Source organism: Neopsephotus bourkii, unplaced genomic scaffold (assembly GCF_033783945.1).
Source record: "Neopsephotus bourkii isolate Nb327-2 ecotype Australia unplaced genomic scaffold, CSIRO-AGI_Nbou_v1 NB_107, whole genome shotgun sequence".
Classification (NCBI taxonomy): Eukaryota; Metazoa; Chordata; class Aves; order Psittaciformes; family Psittacidae; genus Neopsephotus; species Neopsephotus bourkii.
The window spans coordinates 8,595,281-8,610,567 of NW_026900624.1; the positions used below are offsets into that span (position 1 = coordinate 8,595,281).

General features: G+C 41.4%; 1 protein-coding gene across 1 annotated transcript; it reads right to left on the reverse strand.

The window, feature by feature from the left end:
- Positions 1-3,139: 3,139 nt before the first annotated feature.
- Positions 3,140-14,955, reverse strand: FGFR1OP2 (FGFR1 oncogene partner 2). The gene is made up of 6 exons (XM_061359771.1): positions 14,849-14,955; positions 11,200-11,336; positions 9,912-10,029; positions 8,896-9,038; positions 6,565-6,678; positions 3,140-5,797 (listed from the first exon to the last, which is right to left on the reverse strand). The coding sequence occupies exons 1-6, from the start codon at positions 14,850-14,852 to the stop codon at positions 5,660-5,662; spliced, it is 654 nt and encodes a 217-aa protein (XP_061215755.1). The 5' UTR covers positions 14,853-14,955; the 3' UTR covers positions 3,140-5,659.
- Between the last annotated feature and the right edge of the window lie 332 nt (positions 14,956-15,287).

Here is a 15,287-nt window from a genome sequence, read left to right on the forward strand (position 1 = left end):
GTGTTGTCCTTGCCTCCTCCTTGTCCTCATCCTCCTTTATTTGAAAACTTCTGAAAAATCAGTCTGTGCCTTTAATCTCTCTTCCTTAAGGGCTGGCAGCAGTGTGATGTAGGTTGACATGTGATCTTTGTGGTGGTACTTGTGGGGGGCTTTATTACAACCTTGATTTCTGGTTGGTTTAGCCAGTGAATAGTCAGAATGGGAAGCATTGAGCTTCCAGTATGTAAATACTCTATGGAAGACAAGCATTGTAAGCATCAGGTCTGTGTTCTGACTCAGTGGCTGAGGTGCATGGATATATCCCTGCCTATTAATTTGAATTGTAGTTGATATTCACCTGATTTGGTTGTCCCATCCCTTGTCTTTGGTGCTTTAGTTTTCTCTAGAAATGAGAGCTCTAATAACTTTTCTGCTTGTTCAACCAGAAGCTTGTTTATACCAGACCTTGTCTGTAGGCAGACAGCTGTCTCCAGCAGTATGCAAGGCTTTAGCCTTCTATGCATGCTGGGGGAGGACAACTTCACAACAGAGCAATAAATCAGCTCATTCTGGGGGTGAGAGGGAGCGGCTGTGTACAACTTGCCTGCCTGCTTCAGAACTGACTTCTCACAAGCCTGCCTTGTCAGGAAAAGCACTCCTTGCATTTTTCTGCATTTCTTTAGAGCCTTCTGGTGTAACAATAGATTGTTACCTGATGAGCTCTAAACAAGCTGGATTAACCTCTCTTGATACTGAATGCTTTGGGGGGAAAGCCATATGCAGGAAGCAGAAAGAACCACGGATGGAGTATACCATAGGAGGCAGGTGCTGTTTGCCCAGCCAGTAATTTAATGAGCTGCAGATGGTGATTCATTGAAGTTGTTTACTATGTTCCTGAATGTAATATTGGAAGAATGAAGACTTGGTCACCCTGCACCAATTCGTGTGCTGTGTTGTTCAGGCTTCCAGCAACTCAACTGCTGAAAATCTATGTAATGCTTTTCACTGCTGAAATAGCTGTCCTCAAATGTGTTTTTTAAGGTTTATAATGCCGTATGGAAACAATTTATTCTGCTGTTCTTTAGAAAAAGGTAAAACTTCACCTTTGGGCAACAGAAAGGAACTGCAGCTGGAGTGCTGCTTGTCTCCCTTGTGCCACTGTTCTCTAGCTTGTGTCCAAGGAGTGCTGCCAGCACGTACTTTTTCCAAGACTGGAACTGGCAAATGTTTCCTTCCACATTGAGCAGCTGTTTAAGGTTTTCTCCTTCTAAATGTCAGATGAAGTCTTTTCCTAAACTTGGGAAATAATTATGTTATTAGTCTAGTGGAAGGCGTCCCTGCCCATGGCAGGGAGGTTGGAACCAGATGGTCTTTAAGGTCCCTTCTGACCTGAACCAGCCTGTGATTCCATGATGTCCTCTAACACAAAGCTGCGACCACACTGGCTCCAACAGGCACGCTGCTGCATCAGAACAAGCCTAGGGAAGGAAGGTGCTTGCGGCAGCAGGAACGTCAGTATCTTTTCACTGAAAGAGAGCATGTTTTATTTTGCAGCGCACTTCAGCATGTGGAAGCTGAGCAGTTTGGCTTAGTCTGTTCTACTGTCATCAGCATGAAAATCAACTGCATCACAGAAGTGGGAGGTGGAAAAGGTGAGGCTGAGTCACCTACACCTTTAGCAGGTACGTGCACATGGTGTCAAACAGCAGTGTGCCACGTGTGGTTCTCCCTGCACACCATGGGGTTCTGGAAAGGTAAGTTTAGCAAGAGATCTTCTGTTGACATCCTACAGAACCTACCTGACCCCTTTAAACAGTCACAACAGGCACTGGTTCCTTGGTGCTGGTTCAGGGATCCATATGTGTGGGAGAGCATATGGATCTTTCTAGGACAGCAAGGAGATGGGTTTGTTTGCACACTGTGTTAAATGGCTTCCTTCTGAGCCACTGCTCCTGTGACAGCTGTGCAGAGGGCTGGCAGCTTCCTGGCACCTACAGCTGAGCTCCTGCTTTTTCTTTTTGTGGATTTTGTCTCTTGTGGCAGATGCTGCTTCCAGAACTTAAGTGCTGCCGACAGCATGGTGTCAAATAGGTTGGTAAAGGTGTCATGTTAATATTGACTCCTCCACCACATAACTTCACTTCTGACTTAACTACTTCCATAGTTCTCCTGTCTCATTCTTCCACTGCCATTGCATATAACCTGTCATACTGTAACCAACACAGTTGTTCTGTCAGCCAATTTAACTGCCTATCATCGTGAGACACTTGGCCATCAGTGTCCCCAGAGAGAAAAAGTCTGTTTTACACTCAAACAGGAGATTTAGAAAGTCTCAATCAAAAAAGTGCTTTTAAAGCTTAATGTATGCAAAATAACATGAAAACTTCTGAAGCCAATGTAACTCGTACCTTGGGTATCCAAAGGGATCCTAGTAAACACAATTCTGTATGAAAGCAGGGCCATCAGTTATGTATTTGAACATAATCTTCTACTCCAATGCCCTTGTTTGAAATAGCTTTAGCTTTTAAAGTTTTTTACTTGTAAGAAGCAGCCCAGTTTAGTTTCAAGCTGCCCTTTGGTTTTAGCTCAGCAGAATAGCTACTAACTTGTATTTATGACTTAGCATGACATTTATTAGCTTTTTTTAAACACCAAATCTGTGATACTGAAAACAAGATTCTCTTCAGAGAAATCATGGGGAAGTGGAGAAAACATGACGTTGTCAGCTTATGAATGTAATCCACTCATGTTCTCATTTATGTGACAGAGAGCCTGGAGTCTGAACTGTGCCAAAGTGGGGTTTTTTTAATCTTCAAGAAAAACCCTCAGCTGTTACATCCTATCTGCACCAAAGTAGGTTTTGATCCAAAAATCAAAGCCTGTGGACTGCTTAGTAAACACTTCCAGTGATTCATTTGAAAGGTGGACAACTGCTTGTGTAGAAGAGACTGCTGCTTTTCAAGAGAAAGTTAAGACTATACAGAGGATTTTTCTCTTACTATATAGCCACATGAATAAAAGCACAACACTTGGCCTGCCTGCCTGGAAGTATAAGGATCAGCTGAGTCAATGGCAAAAAGATGTATTCTTTTTGTTGCATGTTACCGGCTAAGGCTCACTGTGGATTCAGTACCCTGTTTTAAGCATGAAGCCATACATGTTTTCAGTTAACTTTATTCATAAAATAAGTTTACTGTACAGTACACAATTCTAGCAATAAATTCTTTTCAAGCCATCTGCATTACAAAAATAACAGGTATGCAATGAAAAATAGTCACTCCACACACCGTGAAGGTTCTGTAAAATCCTAAAGTGATCAGGTCAGGGGGATGAAAGGGGAGAAGTATCAAATATGAAGACTAGGAGTAGATAAATTAAGTCACATTTTTCTTTACAAAAATAAACACTAATCAAGCATTATTTCATAATAGAGCAACCTTAGAATGCCACAGACTAACACTCCCTCTCTGCTATACAGTGCTGGAGACTGTTCTTGAAAGGCAAACCAGAATGTCAGCCAGGAAACAGCATTCAGCATTACATGGATATAAACATCTGAGACCAGTCAATGGCTGAAAAGACACTTAGAAAAGGAATCACTTAATCAAATGAAGCCCAAACTTCTTGTGAGTTAGGAACAACAAAATACTCCATTGAAAAAAGGGTAAGTCACCAGCTCGCAAGCTACAGCAGGAATGCGAAATCTAAATGAGAGCAGCATTGGCAAGGTTTTATAGACGCTAATAGCAGACAAGGCTGTTCTGTGCTTGAGCTCAAATGCTCCCCAAACAACTCCCACCAGGTGTTAAGTTTGGAAAAGGTTAAAACTTTTTGTTCTCTCACATACATGAAAGACCTCACTATATTCTTAAGCCTGGAAACAAGCTGAGGTGCTCTGGAAAGAGAAATAGCAATTATCCAACTTATTTAAAAAATGCTGTGAAAATTGGGATAGCATGAATTTATCTGTTCTTTTAACTGCATTTTTTCCCATGTGGATTGGCTCATTGAAAACCAGCATTTATTCTCTCTGCTAAAAACTCCTTTGCCACCGCTTCACTTTTTCCTCTTAAAAGTACTATGGGAAGTGGGGCAGCAACAGAACAAAAATATTAAGTTCCCTATAAATGACTTTATTGGGCCCTGGAAGTTCACCCTTAGAGCTGGGTGAGTTTACCTTGAACCCAGGGAAGCTGTACTGAGTCAAAGGGAAGTTACATTTGAAAGTGACACACTTCAAAGTGTTTGGTGCTTAATTCTTTCTGCATTGTTGCAAATGAAAATCAAATCTGATTAACAGTTGATTTCAGAATAGGGGTTCAACTTGCTTTGCTGTGTGAGGTATTAAATAGCCAAAATACTCAACTGCAGGTGGCATTTATAGATCAACAGTTGTCTGTGGTTGAAAGCTTTCACTCTGCTGCTGTTGAGTATGCTTTCCAAGGAAAGAATACATTAATGTGCTGGATAAAAAGTGATGATATCCATCAAGAGCAGAGGTGTTCTCTCTGCCTAGACCAAGAAGGGATAGTCAGACAAACAAAAGCCAAATATAATTATTTTGGCATCTCTTTACTACAAGCCTGTCTTGAGTAGCACATCTATCAGATCTGCATACAACATCAGCTGCACTTTGATCTAGAAAACCTAATTCCTTTTCATTTCTTGTAAGTATTGCAGGATTGCAAGCGAGCAGTCTATTCATCAGTATAGCATAGCGAAACTTTCCCTAGTGCAAACATAACACGTACCTTGAACTTACTTAAAAACCTTCCTGATGACTACTTAGTACTTAAAAATGAAGAGTACTAACTGCAGGCTGCCAACTAATTGCAGAAATGCTGCTGCTGCTGCGCAGGTGCTTTCAAATTGCCATTTCCCAATCCAAGAAGAAATAGGTGGAACTACTGTGGCTTCTTGCTTCTAAAGAACTGAGCCTGCTTTTCTCTCTTAGAAGTAAAAACTAAGGAAGAATTATAGTGTGCTACCTGTGTTCCAGAAGCCAACAAAGCAGGAGCAGCTCTTTTAATTGTTTTGAAAATACAGTCAAGTAGACATGTTTTAAAGAACTGTGTTCAATTTAAACAAAGAAATATTGAATAGCAAAACCATGGCTTCTGTTTGGACAATCAACCTTATATTTGAACAGGCCAAATCACAGACATCCTTATGTTTTAGGCTGCCTGTGCACCCTTTCCATTAACCAGGTTTGTTGCAACATGAGAATCTATTAAAAACATACTAAAAGGAAAAAAAACATGACGTGGGCCATGCACAAAGCATACTCAGAAGTTACTACTTTTTAGCCAGAGATGAGACTTTAAAGCTTACCTTCATTACATAACAGGCACACTGAAACTTTTTATGAACACGAATTTAGCTAGATTCTGTGAAATCTTGTCTTTTATCTGTAAAATGGTGTCATATAAAAAGAATTTCCAATGGGATAAGTCCATGAATCCATTTCCTATGAAAGTTAGATCTATGGCAATTAAGTCTGTCCCTAAGGCTTTTGTAGACTACCAATTGTAATTTATCTTACTCGGTATAAAAGCCACTAAACTGGAGTTTAAGATGCATTAGCTTGCTGGTGCCCTATTCTGTAACAAGTGCTTGACAAGTGACCCCTGATACTCAGTTTGTAAAGTGTGCAATTGAAGCTTGTGGGCTTCCAGAGTCTTCAGCTTTTCCTCAGGCTCAAATCACTGCTTGTTACTAATCCTGACAGAGATGTGCTCTCTGAGGCATCTTCTTTCTTGAGGTTCAGAAATGATTCTCTGGTTATTTGAAGAATTTCTCTCAGGCCTTTGTTTTCCTGCTGTAACCAGAGAAAGAAAAAGGTAATTGAGAGAACTCCAGAAAGAAGTCAAGATAACTCCATTAACAATCTCCCCTCTACTCCAAACACATGTAAAAGGATTAAAATACTGATATGCAGTCAGGTGGTGCTATGTTACTTTTTAAAACTGAGAACTTTAAGTTTCTGACTCTCTTGCTCTCCTGAATGGTCATTAAGCACTAAAAAAACCCCTCAAAACACAAAGATGGGTAAGAAAAGAGTAACAGAGTTGCATTTAAAAGTAACATCTGTTCTTTCCACATACACTGTCCCATAATTAACTGCTTTGCTAGTACTTAATCAAAGAGCAAAGCTGTGGCTCCTCCAATGCTAAGCAACTGAGAATCTCCCAAAGGCACAAAATTATTGCTAAAAAAAAAATCATATTTAAAAGCCAAAGGTGTGGGTATTATTATTTGCACCCTAGTGTCTCATTAGGATGAATCAGTATTATTTCCTAGCTTTTGGTTACACTCCTAGGGACTTCAAAAAAAGAGAAAGCTTAAGGCAATACGTATATTCTTCATCACCAGACATCAGTGACTGGTATCACTATGCAAGACTTGAGGAGAGGACGGAGGGGGAAAATAGTACCTCCAGTCCTCCAACAAGGAAAGTGCAACAAAATAGCAGTGTGAGTGACTGATAGAGTAACTCATATGAGATAGAGTAACTGAACAGAAATAACTGTGTTAATATTTACTGCCTTGCTCTTGGCACCATAGCTGTTCTGATTTTTTACTTGCCTCCAGCTGAAGGATTCGTTCCTGCTCTTTACAACCCTGCTTTTCATCAATTTCAATGGCTTTCCTCATTACTGCTGCCATTTCTGTAATTTGGTCCACATGTACTTGCAGCTCCTACAACATAAAAAGTAAACAATGACAGTGGGTGTTGGTTGATAAAGCTCAACATGATCCAGCAATGTGTATTTGCAGCCCTGAAAACAGCCATGTGCTGGGCTGCATCAAAAGGAGCGTAACCAGCAGGTCAAGGGAGGTGATTCTACCCATCTGCTCTGTTGTTGTGAGATGCCACCTGAAGTACTGCATTCAGCTCTGAGGTCCCAAACATTAAAAGGACATGGAACTTCTGGGAGCAAATCCAGAGGAGGTGACAAAGATGCTCAGAGGGCTGGAGCACCTCTGCTATGAAGACAGGCTTGAGAGAGCTGGGTTTGTTCAGCCTGGAGAAGAGAAGGCTCAGGGGAGACCTTATATAATGGTCTTCCAGTACCCAAAGGGGGAACTACAAGAAAACTGGAGAGGGGCTTTTTACAAGTGCATGTAGGGACAGGACAAGGGAGAATGGCTTTAAACTGACAGAGGGGAGATTTAGATTAGCCATTAGGGAGTTCTGTGAAGGTGGTGAGGCACTGGCACAGGCTGCCCAGAGAACCTGTGGCTGCCCCATCGCTGACAGTGTTCAAGGCCAGGTTGGATGGGGCTTGGAGCAACCTGGTCTAGTGGAAGGTGTCCCTGCCCACAGCAGGAGGGCTGGAACTAGATGGTCTTTAAGGTCACTTCGAACCCAAACCATTCTGTGGTTCTATGATAGTAGAGTTTGAATAAAGGACAAGTTGAGAAAAAGGCAATGAAAAATAAAAGCTTTTGGAAACACCATTAAAATATTTGTTTTCACTGACCACCTGTCATGCCAGTCTTTTTGTGTCTGACCTGACCTTTGGACAGCTACTAAGTAATATTGGGAAAAGCAGAACAGTAAACTGAAATAAAGAACACTATAGACTAAAGTTAAATCCCACCTTTAAATTACAAATTTGAATGGAGGTCCACACATCTAGCAGATGATCAGCTTGCCTTTAAACTATCAGAAATGATTAAGCTACCGTAAAGAACTGCCTCACTTGGAATCATAAACTTGATGTGAGCCAAATATACTTTACTAAAAGAAACATCAGCCCTTTCCATTCTTTCCTCTCTGGCACCTCAATTGCTAATGCTGTTGTTCAGCTGTTTACTTATTAAACACCCACACAGACCAGGGGAGAGGAAGGGGGAGGGATGGGGGTAGAACTTGCTGTAAATCTTTATTTTCTTCTCAGTTTCCACTGAAGGTGATGATAGGAGACTTTTTTTTTTCCATCAAAAACTAAATTTACCTTGAAGCTGTGATCAGTGGTAGAGAATGAGTTAGTGAGGATATACCCTTGAGAAGGGCTGGGAAGGAGGTAGTGGGTTTTAGATATACTGACTGCTGTCATCCCTGCTTCCTACTTTGCCAGCTTACATGGTCTATTGCTCAATATGATTCAGGACCTATTCCGAGGTCACTAGTGTTAGACCAGATGCTAAAACAAATGTGTAGAGTTCTACTCTGGAAAGCACACATGCAAAACTTAAATGCTGTAATACCAAAGAATGCAATGAAAGTGTTTCTTTACAAAGATAGCCTCAAACATCTATGAACACTTTTTGCATTTCTCTCCTTTGTGTTTGCCATATGCCTCATTCACAATAGTTTACAAAAACATTGCTTAACAACACTTTGCTTTTCTAGTTTTCAAAAACCATAAAATGCAGCAACCTTTCACCAGCAACTTTCACCACCCTTTATGCCCCTCAAGCTGCCCTAGATTCTACTCAGCAATCCTGATCAATACTGAAACAACAACCAAGGGCTGAAGCAGGAAAGAAGTGTATGTTCAGTTACTCATCATTCAAAAGGGCCTTTAAATATTTCAGGTTTACTAATTATTTGTTGGAGTCACAAGCGTAAGTTAAAGCCAGTCTAAATGTCTGAATTACTAAGTCTGTAGCCTGTGGAAGTATAAGAAGGTGGTTGCCCTGAAGACTGAAGCAAAACAAAAGAAGTAGATACAGTAATGAAATGCTACTTTTTAAAAGCTTAAATAAATGAGAAGCCAATAAGGTTGACTTGACTGATCAAGTTCCTGATCATGTTTCATGGTCTGGATTAGAAAAATTAGGACTTGGCAGTACAGTGATACAAAACCTGAGACAAATTAACTGATCCACTACAAACTAACTGAAGTATTACCCAAGAAAAACAAAGGAAAAAACCCCTCAAACCCAACCAAACAATTAAGTTGTTACCTTGGAATGTTGCTCTTTCAACTTCATTATTATACTTGGATCATCCTTTTTGCTCGCCATTAGCAACCTAAACATCTGTTCTCTGTACTTGCTCATTATGAGTTCCAGAGCAGATTGGTGTTCTTCAAGAGATGTGCGTAGTTCTACCAAAATAATTTTCATTTCAGTTAGAGCTTAACAGAGAAGAACTAAAACAAAATACAAGAGCACTTCAGCTTGAGAAAACTGAAATAAGCCCTTAATGAAGTGTTCCCTCTCCTTGCACCATAAAATCTGTGTAGGCTCTGCAGATGTCTTCAGTGGTGAGTGCCATGGGAAAATTCTTGTCAGAAACAGAGGTCTTTTGTTAATACAACTTCATATACAGTCCCCATAAGCCATGTTGAGTGTAGCTGAGCAGCTTTACTCTAGCCATTATAAGCAACACTGTACAGAAGCTAGAAGTTTACAGATCTGTTTTAACGTGGTAAATAAGAGTTAAAAAATGCTCGTGTTCAAAATATACTAATCAAAGGACGAATAACTGCCGAGATAAGACGAGATTCATACAAATCAAGATCATTGAAACCTTTGCTGAATATAACTGTTAGAATAAGTAAGGTATTCCAGGAAGAACAGTTAATTCCTAGTATACAGAATTCCAGAAGGAATTATGCTATTGTGCTTACCCTACAACTTCTCCCGACTGTTCCTAAATTGGTTATTTTTAGCAGTGGGAAACACATTTCCAAACAGATACCTATACTGCAGAATTAAGTTCTATTTATCTCACGTGTGCTAAACATTAGATAAGGACTGAAAAAGTAATTTTCCACAATTCTCACTTTTTGTCAATCATAGTTCCAATGGTTGGACATTAGGACTCTATTAGATTTTGTTATAATCAGTTAAACTGACAAATTAAGATTAGAAGAAAAACTTCAACATCAGTTTTTTTGAGAACAGATCAATGGTGAAAGTGTCACTGATTCCAGTGGTGCAGGTTGGAACTTGAAAACGATAGAGTATCGTTTTACCTTTATTTTCCTGTTGCAGTTCCCTAATCTGTCTGTTTTCTTGTTGGATACCCATCACTAACGTAGACCGAGGACGATGTCTTGCTACTTCATTAAGCTCTTGAATTTCTTCTTGGTACTGGTTATTGGAAAAACAAAACCAAAACAAACCAACCACAACGTACTTGAGTAACCAAAGGCAAGCATTAATCAGCAAGTCACAGAGGAGCAGTTCTACTGTCAAAGTCTGTAACTAGTAAGATAATGCTTGGTTCTAAATAATAGTGTTAAACAAACAAATAGAAACCCTTCTGGAGGTGTTGCTAACATACTGGCCTTTAGAGACACAAAAGTATCGCCTTTGTTTGATACAAGTTTCATAACTTAGATGTGTGCAGTGGGCATTGGTTAACCTTCAATTAATGCAGGTCAACTTCACCATCAAGTAATTTAAAACTGATATACATATGGTAAAGAAATCCACGAGGTATTAACCTCTAGATATTTACTGTGGCTTCCCAATACCTTAAACCACAAGGCTGTACATGTACAAGTCCTGTGGGCCTGAACTCTCAGGTCTGTGGATCCTGGATCTCAACAAATGGGTAAGTTTAATGCTCTCAGTTTGAAATCATGAAGCCTCTGCATGACTGGTTTTACAGGGATGAAGCACATACAGGATTTTATTACTTTATAGACCAATTAACACATCCTGAGGTCTATTAAAATGACAGGATGAACTCTCATATGGAAAGTCATTAGACCCCTTGATGTTTTTCCAGGAGTTTTCTAGTGAAAAATCTAATGACCCGCCTTGAATATCTTAACATCAGAATGGAACTGATCATACACACAAAAAAAAAAAAGGCTAAGAAGCTAATTCGAAACAAAAGGAAGCAGCGATAGGTTAAAAGCATTCTGAACAGAAGAAAGCACGACTGAGCCTCTGTACTATTACATGTGCATGTTAAAATTAATAAAACAAGTAGTTTCACAGCAGAGCAAAACACAAGCCACCACACAATGGGTTTGTAAGATACCAACCAAATTTCTACCAGTGTTCTTGAAATAAATGCCAGTTTCAATATTTAATGTAGAGTTACAGAGAACTTCTTCACAGGATCAAACTAAATACATAAACAACCTATTTTTAGATTATAGTCACACCTCTAATGAAAATATGATGGTATTAAAGGATTAATCAAATAACACAATAGTTTTACACTGTACAGTAGCACATAAAAATGATCTTAAACTATGTGTTTCCATGTCGTTCTCTTAAGGGAGGAAACAAAGTTGGAAAACAAACCTGTTTCATTGCTTCAACCCGTTTGTTAAGAGCTGTAGTCTGTTCAATCAGAGCTTCTGCTGCATTGTCATGCTCCCTCAGCCGTTCCACCAGTGCTTTCGCATCTGCTAAGGCTTTTTCGATTGTGCAACTCATTTCTAAAGATTAGAAACGTGTTATTTTCATACCACCACCTGTTTGCTAAACAGAGAACAGCTATCTATGTGAAATATAGACATATATTTCTAGACTAAAGCAGCTGAATAAACCTTTGCCTCAGAAACATCCATTCTGTAGTATTTTATGAATAGGAAGAAATTATGCCTCAAGTACACACTAAAGTCTTCCTTTCCTTTTCCTCCTTTTTAATTGCTGTTGAGACCACATATCAGAGCAAGGAAATGAAAGTAAATTTTATGTTTTGAGGAGAGTATTAACACACCAAATGCCAAAGTAAAACTATTGAACATATGGAAGAGCATATATGCATGTTCTTCTGTAAGCAGAGAAAAAAGATGATTACATAACTAATTCATTTTTCAGTACTACCTATTTTTTTTTGTGTGACCTCCTACTGTCAGATATACTTCAAGATATTTGAGAAGCAGAACTCCTGCACAAAAGGCACTGCTAAAGGTCTAAAGTGGACTGGAAGATTTTGATGCATTAAATCAGCAAAGAAGAACTCAAACTGACAGAATAGATACTTTGGTAATAAACAGAAAACTAAAGGTTCGTGTTTTCTTCATATCTGTAAAAAGAACACAAACATATGTTTCACTGCATGGAATGGAACCATAAAGTTTTCAGCAGGATAAAGACAGCAGCTCAGCTAAGAAAAAGAGCTGACTGCACAGCTAAAATACCAGCCTTCTAATTGCAGTAGCTAGCAGAAATTACTTATAGCTAGAATTGCTAAACTTGCAAAACACTTGTGCATACCAGCATTTCCAAACTACTGGCCTTTAGCCTGAATTTTGTCGTGCTCATGCTTGACAGACCAAGTTTCAAGACTGAGATTTTCAGACTAAGTTTTTGTTTTCTTTCAAGAAACCTGGTCCTTTTTCTACTAACAAGGAAATCTGCTTAAACTTCTTGAACTGCTCTTGAGCAGTCAGACAGCAATGATAGAGGTTTATTAGTTATGGGCCTTACTGATACAAGACTTAAGATCTTTTTTAGGAAACTTCCTAAGGTACTGAAAGAATCAACTAAATCCATTCCTTAACCAGGCCACTTGGTAAAGGAGAGATTTTTTTAAGCATAAAAGGTTAATGAGCCTTTCCTTAGCTACAGGGGAAAAAAATTGCCCCATATTAATTTTCTAACTCTCTTAGGCACCTTTGCAAATAATTTTACACAAGCCTAAGAAAACCCTCCCCTTTTCCTCACCGGACCTTTTCCCACTGTCCTGAGTAGGTAGTACAAGTAAGAGTATTTCAAACACCAGAAATTCCACCATTCCCCTCAAAAGATTTACAAACAGTAGGAATAACCAGTCCTTATGCACTAAGGTGGGGGAAAACTGAGCAAGACAGGAGCAGGGTATGGAATGTTCTCTCTGAAGAGCTCTCAGGCACCCAGAATATCCTGCAAGATCTAACCTTTCAACATTTTAATTGGGTAATTTCATTAGCTCTGAGGAGCACATGTAATACAAAAGCATTTACTTTACTTTTTCTGTGAACTAGAGAAGGGTCTTTCAGGGACTATGCCATCACAGAACAGCTGAGACTTGTTTGCTGATAAAGGAGCTTCAGAAAATGAGCTTCCTGTATGCACAGAGCACAACGGTTTCAACCTGTGTTTCCTGTGATCCATGTGTTATCAAAACCATCAGTATTTTGGCATGTACAAATTTCCTATTAGACACTCATAATGTTAAATCCTTCCTGTTTACAAACCAGAGTTTTCATTTTAATTTCTGTATGATGTATGTACGTATTTGAGGTATCAAGCTCTTCAGCAGACTGATGTGTTATCACATTTATTCTATCTGGTTTAGCTGTTTTAAATATTATGTGGAAAGGAATCATACTACATTGTTTTCAAGGATGTGCTTTTCTTGCTCCTCATTTTTCCTTCCAGTTCTGGTCTCAGATTCTCACTGGACTATAAAAACATCACAGGCAACAGATGACCTTCCACACTAGCTGGCTAAGCTGTTACAGAAGTTGATTTAATCAGATCCATATTTAAGAATTTGAAGAGCAGTCTTTAACTCAATTCACGGGTCATGAATTCTCTAGCTAGTATAAAACAAAGCCTCTCAGGCCTCTCTATGAGCTTGGAATCTATCTGGCACTCAGACTACAATGCAGTTAACATCTCTGATAATTTGTATGCATCAACGTGAATTTTTAAACACAGGGAACACTCACTCGCCTGTGCACTTTCTCATTTTGACCCAACCCAGCCACACGAGATGAAAAGAAACCCGTCTGTAGCAAAGCCGCTGGCATTCTTTTCCACAGCGAGTGACTTGGGGAAGACATGTGTGCCCTGTGCAGAACCCAGTGATAATCCACTGTAACCATGCAGCAGCTTCAGCAGGCCCACCTCCTGTTTTCAGGCAGGATTTTTACTTCAGAAAGGAGAATCGTTATTTGTATCATAGTAATTCATAGTGGCTCCAAATCTTGATCATCATTCCTGTGCACAAGAGACTGGCCCTAATTCTTGGAATTCACTCTAGTTGCCCATCTGGCTGCCTGTGGAAAACAAATATTTTGTCTTATCCTAAAATAGATGCAAATCCGTGAGCTAACCTGGACATTTGGGGAAAACCCCAATTAATCAAATATAATTGACTGATATTAATTCTTATTGCATATTATTCTTTTAATGAGCATGAGGTCTATAGCTGCTAAACTTGGTGGTTCCTGACCTCTACCCTACAAGACATGCCCAGCTGCAAACAGATTTGTTAGTCTGCAATCTTACCAACAGGGTCAACAGGTAGCAAGAGCAACAACTAAAACAGCATAGCAATACTGGTACTGCATATTCATTTCCTGTCACTTCCTGCTATTTCCTAATTGCTTTCATTATCAAATTTGGCTGCCCTTTAAAAAATAAACAACAAACCAACAGCAAAGAATAAAGATTTTTGCGCTGCTATTGCCTTCCTCTAGTTTTCCGTCGCTTTTTTTGTATCCTTACTGACAACCGCCTTTCCCCGTAGCGTAGTGCATTGGATCACCCCTCTCCACGGTGACCAGCTCAGCAGGGCCGAGCCTCGCCACAGTTTCTACTTGTTCCAGGCTGGGTGTAGATGCCCATGAGCACTCTCCTCGACAAAGCCCAGCCCTCACCGCGGCTCCCCGCAGCGCAACGGGCTACAGGAGCCTCCCAAAGCACACACAGGCCCGGACCATAAACGGTGCCGGGGCGGCGCACGGCCACAAGCTGGGCACACCTGCGGGCACCCCGTGGCTCGGCAGCGGGGAGCTGGGGCCGCCGAGGCCTCCAACAGTAAGGCAAAGGAGTCAGGACTGTCACGACAGCGACATGCTACCGCGACACAGCTGATAAAGGGTCCCTCGCCTAGCGCCCGTCATGATATCACGGCCCCCCGTGTACCCCCACACCAGACCATTGAACTCCTAAGTGCCCGGCGACACCCACCATCCCCCTCCCAAGCGCCCCTTCCCAGCTTATCAGCACTCACTCATGGCCGGCGGCTGCTGCAGCGCCCGGCGCCGGGGGTGCAGCCCCGACCGGCGCGGAGTGGCCCGCCCCGCTGTCAAATGGCGGCGGGCCGGTCTGTTGAGGCGGAGAGGGGGTTGGGCTGGTGTGAGGCGGTGAGCGGGTTCTCGGCGTCTCGCGAGACTGCCGCCCGTTGGCTCCTCCTCCTCCTCCGCGCCGTGAGGGAAGTGGCGGGCGGCGGGGCGCAGGGGCTGGGGTCGTTATGGGGGGCGAGTGAGCCCGGCCTGCCGCCGCCGGGATCCGGGTGGCTGGCGCGGCTGCGGAGCGCAGCGGGGACGGGGGGAAGGAGGGAGGAAGGGGAGAGGCGCTCCCCCCGCCAGCGCTGGGGGAGCCGTGGTGCCAGCGGCGTAAGTGGCCGCGCGGGGGTCCCGCGGCCTCAGGGGTGGGCGGAGCGGGGGGGG

Coding starts and splice junctions, on each gene's coding strand:
- FGFR1OP2 (XM_061359771.1), bottom strand. Junction 10,030..11,199: donor GGGTTGAAGCAATGAAACAG/GTTTGTTTTCCA, acceptor TCCAATAACCAG/TACCAAGAAGAAATTCAAGA. Junction 5,798..6,564: donor AACGAATCCTTCAGCTGGAG/GCAAGTAAAAAA, acceptor CTCTGGTTACAG/CAGGAAAACAAAGGCCTGAG.